This window comes from Lithobates pipiens, unplaced genomic scaffold, assembly GCF_037356315.1.
Source record: "Lithobates pipiens isolate NorthernLeopardFrog02 unplaced genomic scaffold, aLitPip1_a1.2 Scaffold_10, whole genome shotgun sequence".
Classification (NCBI taxonomy): Eukaryota; Metazoa; Chordata; class Amphibia; order Anura; family Ranidae; genus Lithobates; species Lithobates pipiens.
Genome location: NW_027507686.1, coordinates 171,097,261 through 171,117,719, shown reverse-complemented (window position 1 = coordinate 171,117,719; position 20,459 = coordinate 171,097,261). Strand labels below are relative to the sequence as shown.

Here is a 20,459-nt window from a genome sequence, read left to right as displayed (position 1 = left end):
AGCCGTGATGACGTAACTCTCACGCATGCACACCAGAGTAATGCTTTACAGTACAGAGCTCTGAAGGGATGGCATGGGTATGCTGTCCCTTCAGAGCACATGAGACAGTGACATCATCGGCTGCATCCCACGTGAATATATCCTAAACACTGCAAGTTTAGGAGATTTTCACAGTACCTACAGGTAAGCCTTATTATAGGCTTACCGGTAGGTATAAGTTCAAAAGTTAAGTTTACTACAGCTTTAAGATAAGGCTTCAGAGAAAGGTGTTTCTCTCTGCCAGGGTCCCCGCTAGCTAAAAGAAACCAGTGTGTGATTGGGTCTGATATCTGTGAGTAGACTCACCTTTTTTTTTGCAAATAACTTTTTATTCGGTTGAAACAATGCAATACACCTTATGCGGTACATCATCACATAAGCTCAACAAGAAAGTAAGTGAACAGTCGCTAGGGGCCCCCGCCCATCGACCTACAAAAGTAGGCCTCCTGGAGTAGGTACGGACCAGGCCAAAGAGACTCCTCCGTGGTCATCTGGGCCATCACTGGGGTTAGTTATGTAATGCGACCCATCGCTGTGTCCAGTGAGATAGCCCAATACAGAGACAGATATCTACAAATACTACTAACTGCTCACTCCAATCATTATCATCAAAGCAACTTTCTAGAGGAGCGTTGAAAGATAAGGAAAGGAGAGCTAGAGAAGAGAAAAAAAAATAAAAGAAAAAGGGAAGGGGATACTAAGTGAGAGGGAAAAGAAAAGGAAGAATAAAGGCGAGAGAAGAGAAGATAAAAGGGATAAGAAAAGAGAAAAAAAAAAGGGGGGGGGGAGGGGGTCGAGGGAGGGAAAAGGGAAGAGGGGGTTATCACCGTGTGTAGTCCCCGCACCTGGTCACATCCGGTCCTCCCGGAGATTCCATGGGCTCCAGACCACGTCATGAGCCTCCAGCCGGTCCTGTATCCTGGCAGTCATCCTTTCCATCAACTCCACGTCCCTGATTCTAGCGTGGAGAGCACCGAGGGTGGGAGGCTGTACTTTTTTCCAATGAAGGGCAATAAGACACCTCGCAGCTGTCAAGATACTGTATGTCGTGATAGCTTCTTTCGGGACTTCGTCAATTTAGGAAAGGGGATGCCCAACAAGAAGGTCTTGGGGTTCAGGGCCACTCGCTGATCTAGGATACTAGTCAAGAGGTGCTGGACCTCCTCCCAAAAAGGAACTATACGGGGGCACTGCCAAAAAATGTGGAGCAGCGTACCCCTGTGTTCCAGGCATCGCCAGCATCTGTCTGAAGTGGTAGGGTAGATGGCGTGAAAAACGTCCGGGGTCATGTACCAAAAAAATACAATTTTATACGCATTCTCCCTGTAGAGCGTGCATAGGGAGCTTTTTGAGGCCTGTGACCATATCGTCTGCCACTGCTCCTCCATAACCTCCTCACCCAACGCCTCCTCCCACTTGAGCATATAGGCATGTTTGCCTTTTGAAGCTATAGGGGAAACATTAATTATTTTATATATGGCAGATATCGTTCCCCTTTGGGCCGTGCCCGCTAGAATTACAGTCTCAAAAGCAGAGGGCGGGGAGAAGCGCAGGTCAGAGGATATGGTCTGGGCATAGTGTCGTATTTGCAAATAACTGTAAAAACCCTGTCGCGGGAGGTCGAATTTAGATTGGAGGTCGGCGTATGACAGCAGTCTCCGCGATCTGGGGTCCACCAGGGTCCCCAGATCGAAGAGATTCCGGGAAGACCATGGATGAGACATCGGGTGTGTTAGACTATCTGGCACCTTGGGGTGGTATAAAAAGGACGTCAGGAGCGACATACAGGAGTCATACAACTTAGATAGCTTGCACCATAGGCACTGCAGGTGAGACATAGATCCCAGTAAGCGGGCTCAGGGGACCAATGCTGCCGCACTCCAGAGCATACTATTAGGGTGAGCTGGGGCCAGCCAAAGTTTTTTGATTTCCGTCCATCTGTTATACGACCGCTGGGTGAACCAGGAGGTCACTACTCGGAGCTGAACTGCCTGGTAGTACTTAACGAGGTCTGGGAACGCCAGACCCCCGTCCGAACGGGAGGCAGTCATTACAGAGCGAGGTATTCTGTGGCGTTTGTAGTTCCACGTGAAATTGAGCATATCTGCTTGTACTTTTTTCAGGTGGTGATAAGGTATGGGAATAGGGAGAGTCTGGAAGAGGTAGAGGAGCTTCGGAAGGATCGTCATTTTCACCGATGCCATCCTACCGAAGAGGGAAATCTGGTGCTTCCGCCATTGGGAGAGCAACTGCCTAATGGTTACATACAGGGGCGGGAAGTTTGCCTGGAACAGGGAAGCAAAAGTCGGGGTGATATTTATCCCCAGGTATTTCAAGGAAGTGGTCTTCCAGTGATAGGGAAAAGTGGATCGAAGATGATCTATCTCCAGGGGTGGGATATTTACTGGAAGGGCTTCCGATTTTGAGGCATTAATTTTGTAACCCGATAGGGCGCTGTAGCGATCTAGCTCCTTGTGTAAATTGGGCAGGGAAATCCTAGGTTGGGTCAGGGTAAGGATAACATCATCCGCAAACAGCGAGACCTTAAATTCCCTATCCCTAACCGGGATGCCCCTGATAGCCTGATTCTGCCTAATGGACGCCGCCAGGGGTTCTACGCAGAGGGCGAATAATAAAGGTGACAGGGGGCATCCCTGGCGTGTGCCGTTAGAGACAGAGAAGGTTGATGAAGCGAAGGGGGTCTTAACTTGAGAGGACGGGTTAGAGTAAAGGTGCTGTATGGCCTGCAGGAACGGTCCCCCCATCTCCATGTGTTTCAGCATGGCGAACAGGAAGGGCCACCCCAGTCTATCAAATGCGTTTTCTGCATCCAGGCTCAGGAGCAGGGACGGGATACCCTCCTTATTCGCCACGTCGACAAAGTCTATAACCTTCCTGGTGTTATCACCAGCCTGACGGAGAGGGACGAATCCCACCTGATCTTTGTCAATGAGGGAAGGGAGGACCATGTTGAGCCGCAGGGATAGTAGTTTTGTAAATATTTTCAAGTCTGCGTTCAAGAGCGCAATGGGCCTGTAGTTGGCACAAAGGATGGGATCCTTATCCAGCTTGGGTATCAGGGTAAGAAAGGAGCGTTGCATATCGGAGGGAACTGGGGTATTCTGCAGGAACGCATTAAACAATCTGCTCATATGCGGAAGCAAAAGGGGTAGGAACGTTTTATAGTATTCATAGGGCAGGCCGTCCGGACCTGGAGATTTATGTGCCGGTAGGGACTTGATGTTTAGTTCTATTTCCTCTTCTGTTATGGGCTTGTTCAAGGAGGCTAGATCCTGGGCTCGGATGCGGGGGATCCCGCTGTCCGTCAGGTACTGTTGCATACGTTGGGAGAGCTCCGCCCGCAAGGGGTCGCTGGGGATGTCAAGGCTGTTGTACAGCTCCTCATAAAAGCTTGCAAACGTATCAACGACCTCCCTAGGGTGGGAGACCACAGTATTGGATTTAGTTTTGATCTGGTGCGGGGTAGACAGGAGGGTTCTATCTCTAAGTTTCCTCGCTAAGAGAGAGTGCGCTTTATTGCCTCTGTCGTAAAATCTCTGTCTGATCCTCAAGAGGGTCTTTTCCACCCGGCGGAGTGCCAGATCCCTAAGCGCCATACGGAGGTTCGTTATTTTTCGGTGAAGTTGCAGGGATGGGGAGGTTTGTATGTTCCGTTCTAATTGCCCAAGCTCCCTTTCCATACGCAATTTGGTGGCCGCGACATCTTTCTTCATAGCTGAAGAAAGGGCCATACACTTACCACGGATGACCTCTTTGTGAGCCTCCCACAATGTAGGAAGGGTAACGTCTGGGGTGGCGTTTTCAGCGAAGTAGTACTTCAAAGTTGAGACTAGTTCTGATTGGGAGGGGGTTGTAGGAGGAAAGTGTTCAGCTTCCAATTATAGGGCCTAACTGCAGGGACGCCCAGGTCCAGCGTTAGTAGAATCGGGGCGTAATCCGACCATGAGATCGGTAGGACAAGGGCACTCCGGACCACTCTCAGTGTAGTATTATTGGTGAAAAAGTAGTCTATGCGGGAGTGCAGCTGGTGGGGGGCCGAGTAGTACGTATACTGCTGACCTACCGGGTGGAGGGCACGCCAGACGTCGAAGAGTGCGTATCGTCGGGTCAGTTGGCGAAAAAACTTTGAGTCCCTAATCGCTTTAGCTGAGGGCGGCCGGGGCATTGCCGCCAGGCGGTCCGCAGTAGCCGTGTGGGCCAGGTTAAAGTCACCCCCACCACTAGGTAACCGTGGTCCGATTTAAACAAACGCGACAGGAATTTGGAGAAAAAGCTGTGCTGACGGACATTCGGGGCGTATAGGGTGCACAAGGTGATCGGTTGAGACTGCCACGTGCCTTTAAGTACCAGGAAGCCTCCCCTGGGATCACTATAATGGTCGAGGTAGGTAAATGGGGCTCCGTGTCGGATCAGGATAGCCACTCCTGCTCTCTTATGGGACTCCGAGGATAGGTAAGCGAGAAGGAAATATCTAGAGGCAAAAGCAAAGGAACCCCCCTTATCAAAATGTGTCCTCCTGAACAAGGAAAATGTCCACTCCAGACTGCCTAAATTCCCTCAGTGCCAGATGCCGTTTCTTATTTGAGTTTAAGCCATGGACATTTAGGGATAAAATTTTAGCCATCAATCATGTCGGGGGGGGGGGGGGGTGTAACGAATCCTTACCCAGCTTCCACCTCTCAGGATGACCAGACAGGATGTTCTCCGGTATCTATGGACCACAACGCGGTGGGAGAGTAGAGAGGGGAGGGAGGGGGAAACAGACAGAAAAGGAGAGAATGTTAGAACAGCAAACGAAAGAACTCATACCAAGCAGGTAACTGTTATACAACAAAACATACAACCATATGAGACCATGAATAGGCAAGTCGCTCAGGTCTAGACGGATTCCCAGGGGGCCACCGAACCCAAGGGCCGGGCCTGGCGGCCGCATGGGAGTCCAGCTCCCCTCGGTAGACACTGCATGTGGGGTGGGCGGTTATAAGTGGAGGGGAGCTGAGGAAATGTAAATGCAACGATAATCGCCAAACATTTCCTAGGGCCCCGGATACATCGCCAGTGCATCCGGGAAGGTGGGGGGCGACACAAGAACAGGAGGAAACCCACTCTCACGGGTCTCCCATGTGTGCCAGCCTAATAGCAAAATGTCGATGATAAGGCACTAAGGGGGGGAAGGGGACTCGGGGAGCTGCGGATGGGGGCAGGAACGTAATGTCCAGATATCGGTCCACTGGCCAACCAACAAAAATAATAAGCAAAAATAGACGTGGTATGATGCTTCAGCCATGTCCTTGTCGAGCTGTTTTTTTAGGTGCTTCCCGGTTTCTAGGACGTTGTCGGGAGGGGACCTTCTGCCACAGCGTTGGAGGTGTAAGCTGAGTAGCCACGAGATCCCAATCCGGCATCTGGGGAGGGCGAACGCCCAATTCTTCACAGAAGGCGTGTAGGTCTTCTGGATACCGCAAAGAGGCTGACTTGCCTTGATGCTTAGCTGTAAGGGTGAACGGGAATCCTCAACGGTAGGGAATGTTGGCGTCCTGTAAGGTGCAGAGCAGTGGCTGGAGAAGTCTGCGTTTCTGTAGCGTAAGCCAGGAGAGGTCCGGAAAGAGTTGCACTTGGGTGTCTCGGAAGGTCACCACCCGAGCCAGGCGGGCCTGCCTCATAATGTCCTCTTTAAGGTGGAACGAGTTAATTCTACAGATGACGTCCCTGGGGCTTGAGGTAGCATTTTTGGGGCACAAGGCCCTGTGTGCTCTGTCCATTTCCATAAACTTGGTGGTGGGTTCCCCAAGAAGGTTGTTAAATATTTCCTGCAGGATAATTTGTACGTCCTCTGAACCGGCTGCCTCCGGGATCCCCCGCACCCTTATGTTATGCCTGCGCCCCCTGTTATCCAAGTCCTCCACATGGCGCTACATATCTCTCAGTAGCATGCGATGGTCGGCCCCTTGTGCTTGGGTCCTGTGGATCGCTATTTTGGTCTTCTGGATCTCCTCCTCGGCCATCTCCACCCGGTCCACTAAGTGCTTAAGGCCGGAGTGTAGCATTTGTATTTCTGATCTACATGTAGACTTGACATCTTCTATCAATTGCTTAAAGTCCTCTTTAGTGGGAATCGCTTGCAGGTATTGTTGCCACTGCGGGTGCAAGGGCGGAGGGGAGGGCCCTCCAGGATCACCCCCAGCTGAATGCAAGTGGGGTGGCGGCACGGGTCCGAAGCCCCCGGACCCGCTCGCCCGCGTAGGGGGGGCAGTCTCAGTGGGTGGGTCCCACACCCCCTCCCATGCAGGTATAGGAGCCGGGGGGGTCCGACGGCTCTGCCCCTCCCCCGTCATGGGGTTAATCCCGCAGGACCCGCCAAGTGAGCGGAGGAGGCTGGGGATCCGCTCCGGCGCCGTTATGGGCTGGGAGCCCATGATGAAGCCAGCCTCTGGGACTTGGGTGGAGGCGACCGGGCTTCGGGGCTCTGTTGGGGCCCCCCCGCTCTCCCATGTCCCTGGTACGACCAGGAAAGCGGCTCCCCCGGGGGGGGGGGGGGCAGGGCAGGAAAGTCATTGTCATCCAGGGAAGGAGGGGATCCCAAGGAAATGGCGGGGATAAGGGGGTCCGACGCTCCTCGGAACAGCCCGGGGAGTGCCAGTGTGCATTGCGTGTCTGTTGGGGGGCTCCAGGCCCCGTCCAGGCGCCTTCCAGCCGCCACCCCCCCTCAGGCTCCCAGTCCACTGCGGTGCATGGGGGGGGCTGCTGGTCCCAATGCTGTGATCGCTGGCCCCCGGAGTCTGTGCTCTGCCCCGATGCCTGTGGGGGACTGTCCCCATGGGTTCCAGGAGAGGAGGGTGTCATGGTAGGCCTCAGGCCTAGTCAGGCGGCCTGATGTGTGGCCGGGAGTGGGGATTCACTCACCCCGCCGGATGCTCTGACGGCTGCGCTGGAGCCGGGCTGTGTCCTGTCCCCCTCGAAGCCCATGCGGCGGCTGTGCTGCAGGCTGGAGGCCAGGGATGAGGCCCGGGACGTCTCCGTAGCCGCGGCCGGCGCCATCTTGGGAGGCCCACCGGCCGGGAGATCCATCGGCTGAAAGAAGGCACGGAGGCCCGTCACGGGTCCCGGAGGGGCAGCGGAGGGTCCCTTGGTGGAGGTGGAGCGGGTGGCTCTCGGCCTGCCCATCAGATGGCGGTGGATGGTCCCCTAAAGTGCCGCTGGAGCTAGGCTGGTGGGAGAGCGAGGCGATTAGGCATCCATTCGGGTCGGCTTTCGGTCACGCCCCCCAGACTCACCTTTTATTATTTTAAATAATATAATAAAGCATAGGAAGCTTAACCTATCAATTCTACAGTTTATTATTGACCTAGATAATACACAGGCTTAGTTTGTATGTCATATCTACAAAAGGGATGACTATACAATGTACATTATATCTGAGAAGGACACGATCTATGTGTACGTGAATTGTGAATCATTGTATATAAGCCCATGCCAGTCTAGATGACTACAGGAAAAACAATAATTGTTCTGAAACTTTCTGATTGGAGTGGCTGAACAATGGAGCCTGCTGGCGTCTTTTATACTGCATGCCACAAATAGGGCACAAGCTGTCAAAGACAAAGCTTTGTGGTATTTAGGCTTCACAAAATAAAGGATGCTCAGCCATCTGGACAGCATATTTCTGAATAGAAACCCAATCCAGAATTATACCTGATTCTTAACCCATAGAATACTATATTTCCAGCCTGAGTGCAACCTCAGCAGAGAATAGCTGCCGAAAATGGTAGGTTCTGAGGAACTGCAGTGTGTATGTGGATGAAAAGCAGTTAAACATCTTGTATAGCAGGTATGAATTCCTCTGGGTTGGAGGAGATGTGTTTATTCAGTGGGCTGACAGGCGTATTAAACGTTTGTGAGGTGTGTTTGAGATGCATTTCATCTGACAAACTCCTCACACTGCATTGTGATCAATGCTTTCAGGCCTCATTATTCCTGCTAACCTTCAGTTTGTACACAGAGCAGGATCTTCTCTTCAAACCGGCTGAATACATACTGAATGCTAAGATGAGGGTCTAGCTGAGTGTGGGTATGTATATGTGTAGAGAGATGGGAGAGACTAACACGTGCTAAAGTGGAAGCTTTATCCCACTGACATAATGGATGCAAATAAGAATATAAACTTTACTGACAAAAGCTGGACTGACAAAGCAATGTCATGAATTACATCTTTCCACCAAGACAAGGACTAACAGATGTTTTTTTTTTTCAGTCAGTGCTGTGATAGTTATACCTAAGACTGTGTCCTCTGCCTCATTAAATAGGTATGCAAGACCACGGTGGCATTGTATGGGTTAAACACCTTAGGCATTAGGGCTGTAGAAAATGATTGCTCAGCAGCAGAAGAAAACAACGGCCTTACAAGGACACTGGCAGGGAGAATTACGATCCAAGTGAACTATCAATCCTAACTGGGCTGGCCTGTACAAATTACATTACGTGCAATGAATGTATGAGTTGCAGCAAATGCAGGCTTCTTTATTGTGGTTACTATTTATTTGCTCCTTGTATGTGTTTCTGTGATGATCAAGTACCAAGAGTTAAAAAATAATGCATAGCTTATATAGGCCAATCTCTCTCCTTGTTTTACCTTCCCCAGAACATTTTTTCTTTACAATACCAAGTTTATTACTAAATTATGCAAAATTTAAAATAGCTTATGTCCAGACAAATGTTTTCTCCAAGCAGGGGGTGAGTAATAACTATTGTGCCTCTAATTAACCCCAAATAAAGTTCAGCTGTTCTAGTAGGTTTTTCCTGACATTTTCTTAGTCGCATCCTACAGCAAAAGCCATGGTCCACAGAGAGCTACCAAAGCATCAGAGGGATCTCATTGTTAAAAGGTATCAGTCAGGGGAAGGGTACAAAAGAATTCACAAGGCATTAGATACTGTATAGCATGGAACACAATGAAGACAGTCATCATCAAGTGAAGAAAGTATGGCACAACGGTGACATTACCAAGAACTGGATCTTACACAAATGTTCAAAATTGATGAAAAGACGAGAAGAAAACTGGTCAAAGAGGCTGCCAAGAGACCTACAGCAATATTAAAGAAGCTGCAGAAATAGCTGGCAAGTACTGGCTGTGTGGTACATGTGACAATATCCCATATTCTTTATATGTCTGGGCTATGGGGTAGAGTGGCAAGACAGAAGCCTTTTCTTACCAAGAAAAACATCCAAGCCCAGCTAAATTTTGCAAAAACACACCTGAAGTCCCCAGAAAGCATATGAGAAAATGTGTTATAGCCAAAAAGTTCAATCAGACCATAATTCCAAAAGATATGTTTGACGCAAAAAAAACTGTGCATCACCAAAATAACACCATACCCACTGTGAAGCATGGTGGTGGGCAGCATCATGCTTTGGGGCTGTTTTTCTTCAGCTGGAACAGGGGCCTTAGTCAAGGTAGAGGAAAATATGAACAGTTCCAGATACCAGTCAATATTGGCACAAAACCTTCAGGCTTCTGCTAGAAAGCTGAGAATGAAGAGGAACTTCATCTTTCAGCATGACAACGAGTCAAAGGATACATCCAAATTCCCAAAGGAATGACTTCAGCAGAAGAAGATTAAAGTTTTGGAATGACCCAGACAGAGCCCAGACCTGAATCCAATTGAAAATCTGTGGGGTTATCTGAATAGGGCTGTGCCCAGGAGATGCCCTTGTAATCTGACAGATTTGGAGTGTTTTTTTTTTTTTTTAAAGAAGAGTGGGCAAATATTGCCATGTCAAGATGTGCCGTGCTGATATTAGTTTAAGGGTGTGCACACTTATGCAACCATATCATTTTAGTTTTTTAGTTTGACTTCCCTGCACCTAAAAGATTTCACTTTGTTTTTCAATTGAGTTGTACAGTTTATAGGTCATGGAAAAAGTTCTGAAATGATTTATATTCATCAAATGTGGCCACTGTGCCCATCAATTGCTGCCACTGTGCCATCAAACGCAGCCACTGTGCCATCAAACGCAGCCACTGTGCCATCAAACTCAGCCACTGGGCCATATCAAATGTTCCCACTGTGCAGTGTAAGTGAAGCATAAGAGGGAGATATGCACATGAATTATAATATTATTCACTCCGGCCCCCCCCTTACAAATATAATACAACAGCCTGGAACTGGCAGCCATCATACTTACCTTACACAGGCAGTTCCACTCGGGCCGTGCATCCCACGGAGCTGCCAACATCACCATCTGGTCTCTGGAACAGGAAAGCATAAATAACTTGAACAACAAAGCATCCATCCATAGTAATACAACGGGTGGACGCTGCACGGCACGATGGATTGCACCACAAGGCGTGTTAACAGCCCGCAAATGAAGCACAATCTCGTGATTGCATAGACGTAGCGCTTCCCATAGTGCACTGTGTCCGGCGCCCGAACACAGTGCACTTTAAGGACCTTTTTTTACATTTTTTTTTAAAGGTTTTGTGACTGCTTGGAGGGGAGGTGGCGCCCATACGCTCCCTATGGATGGGCCGTCACTGCTTACAGTTAAAATGAGAAGTCCAGCTAACCTGCTCCTTTGAAGTCATAAGGAAAGTAGAAGCCATAAATACTTAGACTACAGAAAAGAATAGGGATTAGAAAATCAACCTCAGCTCTGATCCTACTTTTAGCAGAAATCACACAACTAATGATTTGAATATGACCAAGTAACAGACCATTGTCGGATCCTGGAGCAGCATTTCTTACCACCTTCTACCCTTTATGACATTAAGGGAGTAGAGTAGGCAAGGTAGTGTGTAGCGTGGGCAAAGGTATTATTTTGACAAGAGATCTACTTGAATTCTGGAAAAACATATCATATAAATAATTATTGGTAAATTTGAAAAACATTTTATTGGAATATTGTTAAGCTGACTAACTTTGTAAAATTAGTTTTTTGTTAGATACCATTTTCGATTCACTTGCTTTTGGACAGTAAACTTACATTAGAATCTATGAAATAAGAACATTATAGGATGGAATAATGGGTGAGATATAGTTTCAGCCAGCAACTTGCACTTTTATTTATCCTTCATTTTACAACTGTGTGTCTGTTGTAAACATATCTAAACACAAGAACTAAAATATATTATTCTTCAGTTTACCAGTCTTGAAGTGTGTTGGCTTCATTAGTCTTCTTTTTTCAGGATAAGTACATTTTTGCAAGAATATATAGTCATGCCGCCAGAAATTCAGTATCTTTGAACATCCCTATGTACTGAACTTAAATTTAAACTTTTTTTATCAGCTCTCACTAGTTATCTATGTGGATTACAGAATGTCCCTGCCCTATACTATGAAAACAAGGAGGAGGGGCGGGGTGTTTTGTAGTCCTAACACACTTCACAAGGATGACGCTCACAGTGCTGTATTTTATGGAGGAGCAGCACTGAGTGTTGCCACCCTTGTATAAGCAGTGAAGTACTGGCAGGATCAACAGGTAAAAATAAAGGAAAGAAATCTGAAATACTACAGCCACCACATATAAGGACCGCCAATCCAACTAAAGGTTACTTGAAAAATCTCTTTTCATGTTGTCAGTCCTGCTTTTTTGCTATCAATCTATTTAACAGATTTGCAAATTCTCTGCTCAATCCTTTGGTTTACTTTCCATTTCTAATGAATACATATCTCATGCATGGCACCTTTTCTGGCTGAAAGCAGTGATGTGTATCCTATACTGACTTCTGAAACCTATCACCTTCAGCATATCAATAGTTTAGAAAGCTGGTTTTGTATAATGGGTAACACAGCAGTGCACATTCCCAAAAATACAGAATGTCACTGCATTCAAGGAACTAAACATGTGGGAACTGTTCAAACAATATGTTTTCAAACTTCAAGATCATTCACATTAATATATGTAGGTTACAAATAATTTAAATGAAATGTAAAAATAATATATGAATTTAAATCGTGACCATTTAACTATACTGAAAATAATTGCAATGATTACGTAACACAGGTTTTCCACCCTTTTTTATTGGTTCATTTATGTTTAAGATTCAAAAAAACAAGTACACATATTCCCTTAAAAAAGTTGAAATCATTTGTCTTGTATGTGATTATAAAAAGCTACAATTTTCAAATTAAAGCTACAGCATTAGTCAGTGAAAATAAACTTTATTTTTAAACATGTTCTTCCAACTGTGAATTTCTTTTGTTTTACTGTATAATTATAATGTCTTCCTTTCTCTCATGGTAATCACTGTGTCTAATTACAGAAAAGGCTAATAAGGCGCTTATGTGAACTTATGATCACAGTTTAGAGAATACAGTCACAGGTATAGAGTCAATTAACGTACCCATCTTCTTGTTTGCAACTGGTCAGCTGGCATGTACTACAATAAAATTATCACATAAAACCCTGACATGCTGTATGAGCTCAATCATTGTGGACACAGTGAAAAAAGCAAAAGTACAATCAAAATCCCATGCTGCTGTGTGCTTGGAGATTCCTTAAAGCAACTGGAATAATAAAAGATTCATATTGCTAAATCAATACATTTCCATCTTCTGTGGCTACCTGCTGACCCGTACTGCTTCTTAAGACCATTTAATTATGTTGCTTTTAGTAAACCGGGCCACAGTCCATCCCTAGAGTTATCATAATAGGTCATAGAAGTAGTCCAAGCCTTGTCCCAGCTCCCAAATCGATATTCCAGTGCCTAACTCCTGTGCAAGGTCCAGCCGCACCTGTATGGACTGGTAAATAAAGATGGGAAACCCCATGTCAATGTCAATATAATCTCTAGTAATGAAAAGAAGAGCATTGTGAAAGAAAAAATCTCTATTACACATTGAAGGACACAGTTTGATGATGACCTAGGGTTTTACTGCCACCTACAGCAGAAATGGAAATCAGGCACATAGAATACATAAGGTCAGCCTCCTTTAACTCCTCTCACCTTATACATGGTCCGTACTGCTTATGGTTAAGATTCAAGGGAGAGTAGACAAATAAAGTTTTACTCTGCACATCTAGACAGAGTTCTGGGCCATAGGTCTATTCAGGGTAATTGATCCCAGGAAGAGACACAGCTTCCAATTAATGTCCTAGAGCTATGAACAATTCATCTTTCATTATTTCATCATTATTTCATTTTATGATTTGTATTGTAAAATGAAAATATTTTTTTTTGATTCAGATTATTTCACTATACCACCCTTCAGTCCAGTCATGTAGTTTGGTTCATACAATGCCAGACTGTGGCTTTCATCAATCATCATAAGGCGCCATAAGTGTTGTAGTAGCAATGCATGTACTATTCTGTCTTGGGTAGTTTAATTTTCCTATGATCTCCACATGGTACATTCCCTATGTGGAGAACTGGCAGGCAGATTTACTCAGCAATATGTGGATCCAAAGGCTCTCCATCAAGAGGCATTCTGGAATATTTGTCTACTTTAGGGGATGCTCGATGTGGCTCTGCTAATTTCTAGGTTCAACAAGTAACTGGACAGGTTTGTCTCCAGGACATGTGATCCAGTGATGGATACAGCAGATGCTCTGGCGGCATTGTGTGACTAGTATGCCTCGATTAATGCTTCCCATCTGCTGAAACGTTTACCATGTCTGCTTCAAAGAATGAATTGGCCTTGAAGATTATGGTACACTGACTGTCTGTTATCTGGTGTTCTGTGGCTTATACCAGATTGACCAGATCTGTTAAGTCAAGTATCAATCTTCCACTCAGCTTTTAGCTCATTGGCTAGATGGCCTGTTGAAGCCAACATTCTGAGAGCCAGGATTTTAGGATTTTGTAATCTCGACCATTGTAAGAGCATCGAACTAGGTTTATCATCAAACATGGAAGACTTATTTTCACCAGTGTTTTGTGGGCTGTGACCTGTTTGATTGCTTTTAGCACTGATCAAATTAGAGGTGAAAGCATATCCCTGTGTCCCAGAACATGGGGTGCAGACCTTTCCTAATACCAATCCAGGAGGTTAGTAAACGTAAAGAGGAAAGGATCGCTGCTACTCCTGACCAGCCCAGGTGGATAAATGATAAAGAGCGGCCTCTGTCTACATGGCAACTTGGGGTGGAACAACTTTTGACCCTTAGCACCAAAGGTCAGGTGTTTACCCTGTCTGTTGTTTTCCAATGTCTTCTTGCTAATCATTTGGTGATTTGTACTTCTATACAAGGGACACACGTTGCTCCTCTTGTGAGGCATCCACTTCAACCATGGGATTTTTATTCTAGTATTGTCGGTGTTACAAAAACCTAATTTTGAACATATTCAAGAAATTCCCTTGATGTAACTAACTCCTAAGGTGGTCTCTCCTGTGGCCATTACCTTAGCCAAAAGGGTTTCTGAGTTATCAGTATGTCCTTGAGGAGCTTAATTTGATCTTACATACAGACAAGGCTGTTTTGTGACCAAGGACCTCCTTTTTTTTTACAAAGTGGTCCCTATCTTTCACCTTAGTAAGGACATTGGGTTACCTTTCCTGTGTCCTGCACCAGTTTACCTGAGATCTCCCACCATTGCCTAGATGTGGTGAGGGCCATCAGGGTTTACCTGTCAGACTCTGCCTTCTAGAATAACAAAGAGGTTCTCTGATTTCGATATCCACTAGTTTTACGTTGAGTCAACAGGTTGTTTTATAGACCTATGAACTGTGAGATAAAGTACAGTATTTATTTTTGTTTTAAAGCCCTTTCCACTAGGGCAGTGAATGCTTCTTGGACCTTTTGTAACCCAGATCTGTAAGGTTGTAGCCTGGGCTTTTGTACTTTTGTTGTATATGCTTTATTGGGTCAATGTGCCTGCCTTGGCAGATGCTAGTTTTGGTCAAATTTTTTTGAGATGGCTGTTTAATGACCTTGCTTCCATTTTTTGTTGCTTTAATTTTCTCTCGTGTTGATTCTGTTGTTTGTTTTGGTGTGCATGTTCTTCAGTTTGAACTGCTTTTGGACATCCCTAAGCTGCCTAATAATTATGAAGCTGTGTCCTTTAATGGATGATAAAGAAAATAGAACTTTTATACATATTGTAAAATCGTTATCTCTGAGGCTATTGAGGGCCACAGCTCCTTCGCTTTACTATAGTTCCCTCATTGCTTGCTGCAAATGAGCAGGTGTGAGGTGGGAGATGTTATAGCCTCCTTTGAGGCTGGCCTTCAATTTTTATGTTCCTATCGTCCATTACTCTTGTAGGTGGAAGTATAAATCCAGCTTGTCCAACTATCATCAAGCTGTGCCCTTCAATGGAGAAAAGGATAATACAGTGAGTACAAAGATCACATTTTTTTCAGGAAAATACTTTGCTATAAATATAAAGATGCATTTTGGGAAACAAATATAAAACTGAAAACCTTATGAGTGCTAAGGACTTTCTTCATTATTTTTAATTCAAGATTGTGGTGTTTTTTAACTTGGATCCTCAGGTAGTGAGGTAAACAAGTGAGGTAAACAATTAAAATTGCCAGGACAAGATCAAAGATGATGGTGTGTTTAAACTGATATATTATTTAAAAAAAACTCCCAGGTGGATAAGAACAGGATTGGTAACTATATCAAGAAGAAAACAATGTTGAAGAATCCAATGGCTTAAGGTCACTATATGCAGCTTTTGAAAATGTATTCCCCCATCCATGCCAACAGGGTGGTGGGTTGGTGAATCTCCACTGCCTGCTTGGTATTTAGGCAGCCAAAGCTACCCGATTAAAGTGGCCTTGCCAAACAGTGACTACATTGGATAGTATGCAATAACTCTTCAAGTGATAATTATTTACCTGGCCTTGTTGAATTTTTTAATAATCTTTTGCTGAACAGGGTGATGATTTCAGAACCACCAACAGCTCAAATTTCAGACAACTCAAGATTTGGCCAAGGTTCAAGATAGCTATGGGAACTATTACTCAGTGCTGTAGGCACTACTGTAAGTAAAATATAATTCTTAGATGGAATGATCCTTTCAAGATTGTAGTTGAATGACACAGAGGTTCAGTAACATCTCCTATGCGGCATTCATTTTCAAGAAACATGAAATAAAGATGGGTGCCACAGTTTGTTGCATGGCTAGGTGAATGAGGTTTCAGTAATTAATACTTACAATATTGGGTTCAATTTAATTAGGAGAACATCAGTGTACAATGTATCATAAATTACCTTTTTGCTGATATGGATACAGTAACCTGAAATGTACTTGCCATGTAATAATTTACATGCTATTATTATTTGTACTTCCATAAGCCTGCTTGTCATAGAAGAAAACCACTACAAAAAGAAAATATCTCTAGTGCAAAGAAGATTTTATGCAGAAAGGTTTGTTCACATTCATTCACTAGTTTAATAAAGGATTATTAAAACCTCTACCATGTATAGATTAATGTCAGTGGCTAGCTGAACCAATACCCATGCAAAAGTATTATTGCCAGGCGTAAATAATAATTAACCTTTAAGGCTCACAAAAGAAGAAGGCAAATACACAACACCAGTTTTACCTGCGTAACGCTAGTTGCATACTGTATACTGCATGCACAAAGTGGCATTTTAAATCTCCAAAGAAATTAAAATAACCCTTGCAGTAGGGAACCCCATTGCAAGGGTCAAATGCTCATTTTGCCTAGCCACTTCCCACCCATAGGCCATCATATGATGTCCTGGACTTTGAGTGGGGATATCTGAATGATACCTGCAGATACAGGCATCATCCAGATAGCATCTTTTTCAGCCAGTGATCCTGTGCACTGTAAGGACAATCCTGGCAGCAGTTTAGTCACTTCAGTCATTACAGGCCCTCCAGTGCTTCTCCCACTTTGCCACGATCGGCGAGCCAGAGAACAAATCGATCACCGCCGGAAGTTGAGTATAGAGATATCCGGTGACCAGATGGTCCCCAGTCATCTCCATGACCCCTTGGAGGCCTGGGTGCAATGTTATGACGTCACGTCTGGGCTGCTGAAAAGTAAACTATGCCGGGTACTTGGCCAGAAAGACAGAGAGAGTTTATTTTTTTAGCTCAGCCTTAAGGAGAGATGTGGGGTCCTATATACCCCACATCTCTCTATAAAGAGGACTAATATTCCTATTACAAGGAATGCTTAAATTCCCAGTAATAAGAATAAAAGTGATTCATTTTTAATTTTTACACTTTAAAAAAAAAAGTAAAAAAATAAATAAAAAAAACCTTTTAAACCTACCCCATTATGGAGATTTTTAAGTACCAAAGTTTGGCGCCATTTCACCAGTGTGCGCAATTTTGAAGCATGACATGTTAGGTATCTATTTACTCTGCGTAACATCATCGTTCACATCATACAAAAATATTGAGCTAACTTTACTGTTTTTTGTTTTTTAATTGCACAAATACTGTGTGACATAAAAAGCTGCAACAACCGCCACTGTATTTCCTAGGGTCTCTGCTAAAAAACATATATAATGTTTAGGGGTTCCGAGTCATTTTCTAGAAAAATATTATGATTTTTACATGTAGGAACAAAGTGCCAGAATTGGCCTGGATGGGTAGTGGCTAGGGAACAGATAAAAAGCACATTTACTTATGTTATGCCTCCTTTTTTCAGGCTCCTCTTTCCTACTAGTGCCCCTGCAGCCTCTTTACTGCAGCAATAGTTGGCAGTTACAGCTGTGATGTTATTATGTACAGTGCAAGACCATCAGTCATGCATTGTAAGTGATGATACCAAAGGCCTATCAATAAGCACCAGAGAGATGAGGCAAACACTAACTATTGGGGAATAAAATAAGTAAAAATGCTTTTTTTTATCAGGTATCTGGAAATTTAACCCCTGCAGATTGGGGAAGAGTCCAATTGCAAGGGTAGTTGTTTCATAGTTTAAATGTAAGTATTATCTCGCGACGCTCATGATAATAATGCTTTCTTAATTTAGGGATGGGGGAGCATCTTTAAAGCGGAGCTCCATCTTATTTTCAATGTTTTGCTCAATCAAATGCCACAAATGTGTTTTTAACTAAATGGATATATATATATTTTTTTCTTCTGTACCTTTTTTTGTAATGTCCTTCTTTGTTTCCTGTCTCTTATCTGCGGATATGGGCGGGTCAACTGCGGCTATTTCGTCATTTCCTTTTCACCTGCAATGACTCCTGGGAGCTCCTGTCATTATTCCCAGGAGTCATTGACGATGCCTGCCGCGAGATCTCGTGGGATTTCAATAGAGCCGTGCCGCCGTTGTGAGCTGTTGATGGTGTCCTGTCGAATACTATCCCGCTGGATAGTGCCGTCGTGTGCATGCGCAGTACGGATGACAAGCAGTTTGCAAAAATATCTGAAGATGAACGGCGCTCCGATTACTGCGCATGCGTGAGATCAGGGATATGGGCGGTGCATGCTGGACCATTACACGCATAGTGTCCCGGAAGAGGATGCCTGTGGGCTTCACATGCCCACAGGCAAAATGACAACCGTCAGCATACACTTTTATAACTTCCTTTTTGTGGCGAAAACGGATTGCAGAATTATTTTTAAAATGATCAAGCGAGATATATCTTTACATATATTAATCATTGTCATGATGCAAAAAAACAAAAACACCTTGGAGACAGTGGAACCCCGCTTTAAGCATTATTTTTAATTGCATAACAACGAAAGCCTCCACATAATGCAACAGAATTGCTGGATTACGGGAATGTTAAAAAGCCAGTATTTACTTTGCACATGATCTGCTGTTGCCCCATTCGCTCATCAGAGTCCCCAAGAAATCAATATTTATTGTTTAGATCCCTTTCACACTGTGCTGCCACTGGTGTTTTTAACCCCCGCTGGCGTTTTTAACCCCCGCTAGCGCCACTAAAACTATAGCTTTCGGCTATTCTGCGTTTTGCCGGCGGTATGACAGCGGGCTTTCACATTGGAGTTTATGGAGCAGCTGTTTTTGGGCAGTTTGCAGGCGCTATTTTTACGATATAGCGCCTGCAAAACATCCCAGTGTGAAAGGGGTCTTAATGATGCACTTTTTATCATATACTAGATTACAGCTCATACAAAGCTAGGAACCCTATTCCTGCCCACACATGGTAGTGCAGAGGTTTCCAGTGTATTGTGGGAGGCTGTGACTGGAGTCAATTACTCCCCTGTACCTGGATGTACAAAGGTTTTATCAGGACACTGGCAGTCAAATATGGAGGCAGGAGAATTCATAGAAGTTAAATACAGCCATGAGATGACGTGCATTGTCACAACATGCCTCAGTGTTTGGACTGCGCCTATTCAGACAACCCAATCACTACAAACAAATTGATTAAAACAACCTCCCCCACTTTTGTTGAAAAGAACAAAAAACAATCCCCTCTCTGTGTTTCTCCTCTGTTTTTCCACTTTGTGTCTTTGGATACTGATTCTGAATACAAATGACCAATTCATTTTACTCAGCTAGCGCACTTTTTGTGTTCAGGTGAGAAAATTTGCAGTGTCTCCATCCCTTTAGAAGTGGTTAACCCTTAGAGGGTCTCTGGCCTAAAATGACTGAATACAAAGCTTTCTCTGATTGGTTGAGGCAGAGAGTTGAGCAGAAGATATCAGGATCTCAGACTAATCAGAGGAAGCTTGGTATTTATTCATAGAGAACAAAGCTCTCTGTGAAAGTCTGAGCATAGCTCACCCTTACTCGATTCTGTTCTGGGAGTGGGAAGAGAAGTTCTCATGTGGTTGCTGGAACACAACGCTGTATACTGTATGTAGTTGAGCTATATACAGCACTCCCAGCTGCTGCATCTCTTAGTGAAGGTAATAGTTTGTTTGGGCCAGCTTGATACAAATTAACTATTTAAGCTTCAGTAAAGGCAAATCAGATATAAGTTGACAGCAACTCTGAGAAAGAGGATCAGCAACAGGACCTGCGGCAAGGAAGCACACACAAGTCTTAGAAGTTGGAAATTGGGGCTGTTTAAATGTGCACAGTGCAAAAACAGAATTCAAGAAAACGTAAGCTAAAAATTGCATGAAAAAAAAATCACAATAACGCTGAGAACAATAAAGCATGCGGTCTAAACAAAGTGGTGTTTATGAGAGTTCATTTCTGCTCTAACTGTATTTGATGCAAAAATCTTGGAAACTGGCATCACACAGTGACCCATATGCTCAGATCTCCATGGTCAGTTACAGTGCCTTGAAAAAGCATTCATACCCTTGGAAATTTTCTACATTTTGTCATGTTACAACCAAAAACATAAATTAATTTTATAGGGATTTTTTGTGATAGACCAACACAAAGTGGCACATAATTGTGAAGTAAAAGGAAAATAAATGATTTTCCAATTTTTTTACAAATAAATATGTGAAAAGTGTGGGGTGCATTTGTATTGAGCCCCTTTTACTCTGATACCCCTAACTAAAATCTAGTGGAACCAATTGCCTTCAGAAGTCACCTAAT

General features: G+C 44.5%; 1 protein-coding gene across 3 annotated transcripts in view; it reads right to left on the bottom strand.

Moving 5' to 3' along the window:
• Window positions 1-12,047: 12,047 nt before the first annotated feature.
• The window catches only part of CHID1 (chitinase domain containing 1), a 924,523-nt gene continuing 916,111 nt past the window's right edge, over window positions 12,048-20,459 (bottom strand). For all 3 annotated transcript variants that reach the window (XM_077459791.1, XM_077459781.1, XM_077459798.1), the window contains one exon: window positions 12,048-12,800. In XM_077459791.1, coding sequence (XP_077315917.1) covers window positions 12,702-12,800 — 99 coding nt within the window. In that variant the 3' untranslated portion in view covers window positions 12,048-12,701. The remainder of the gene's footprint in view (window positions 12,801-20,459) is intronic.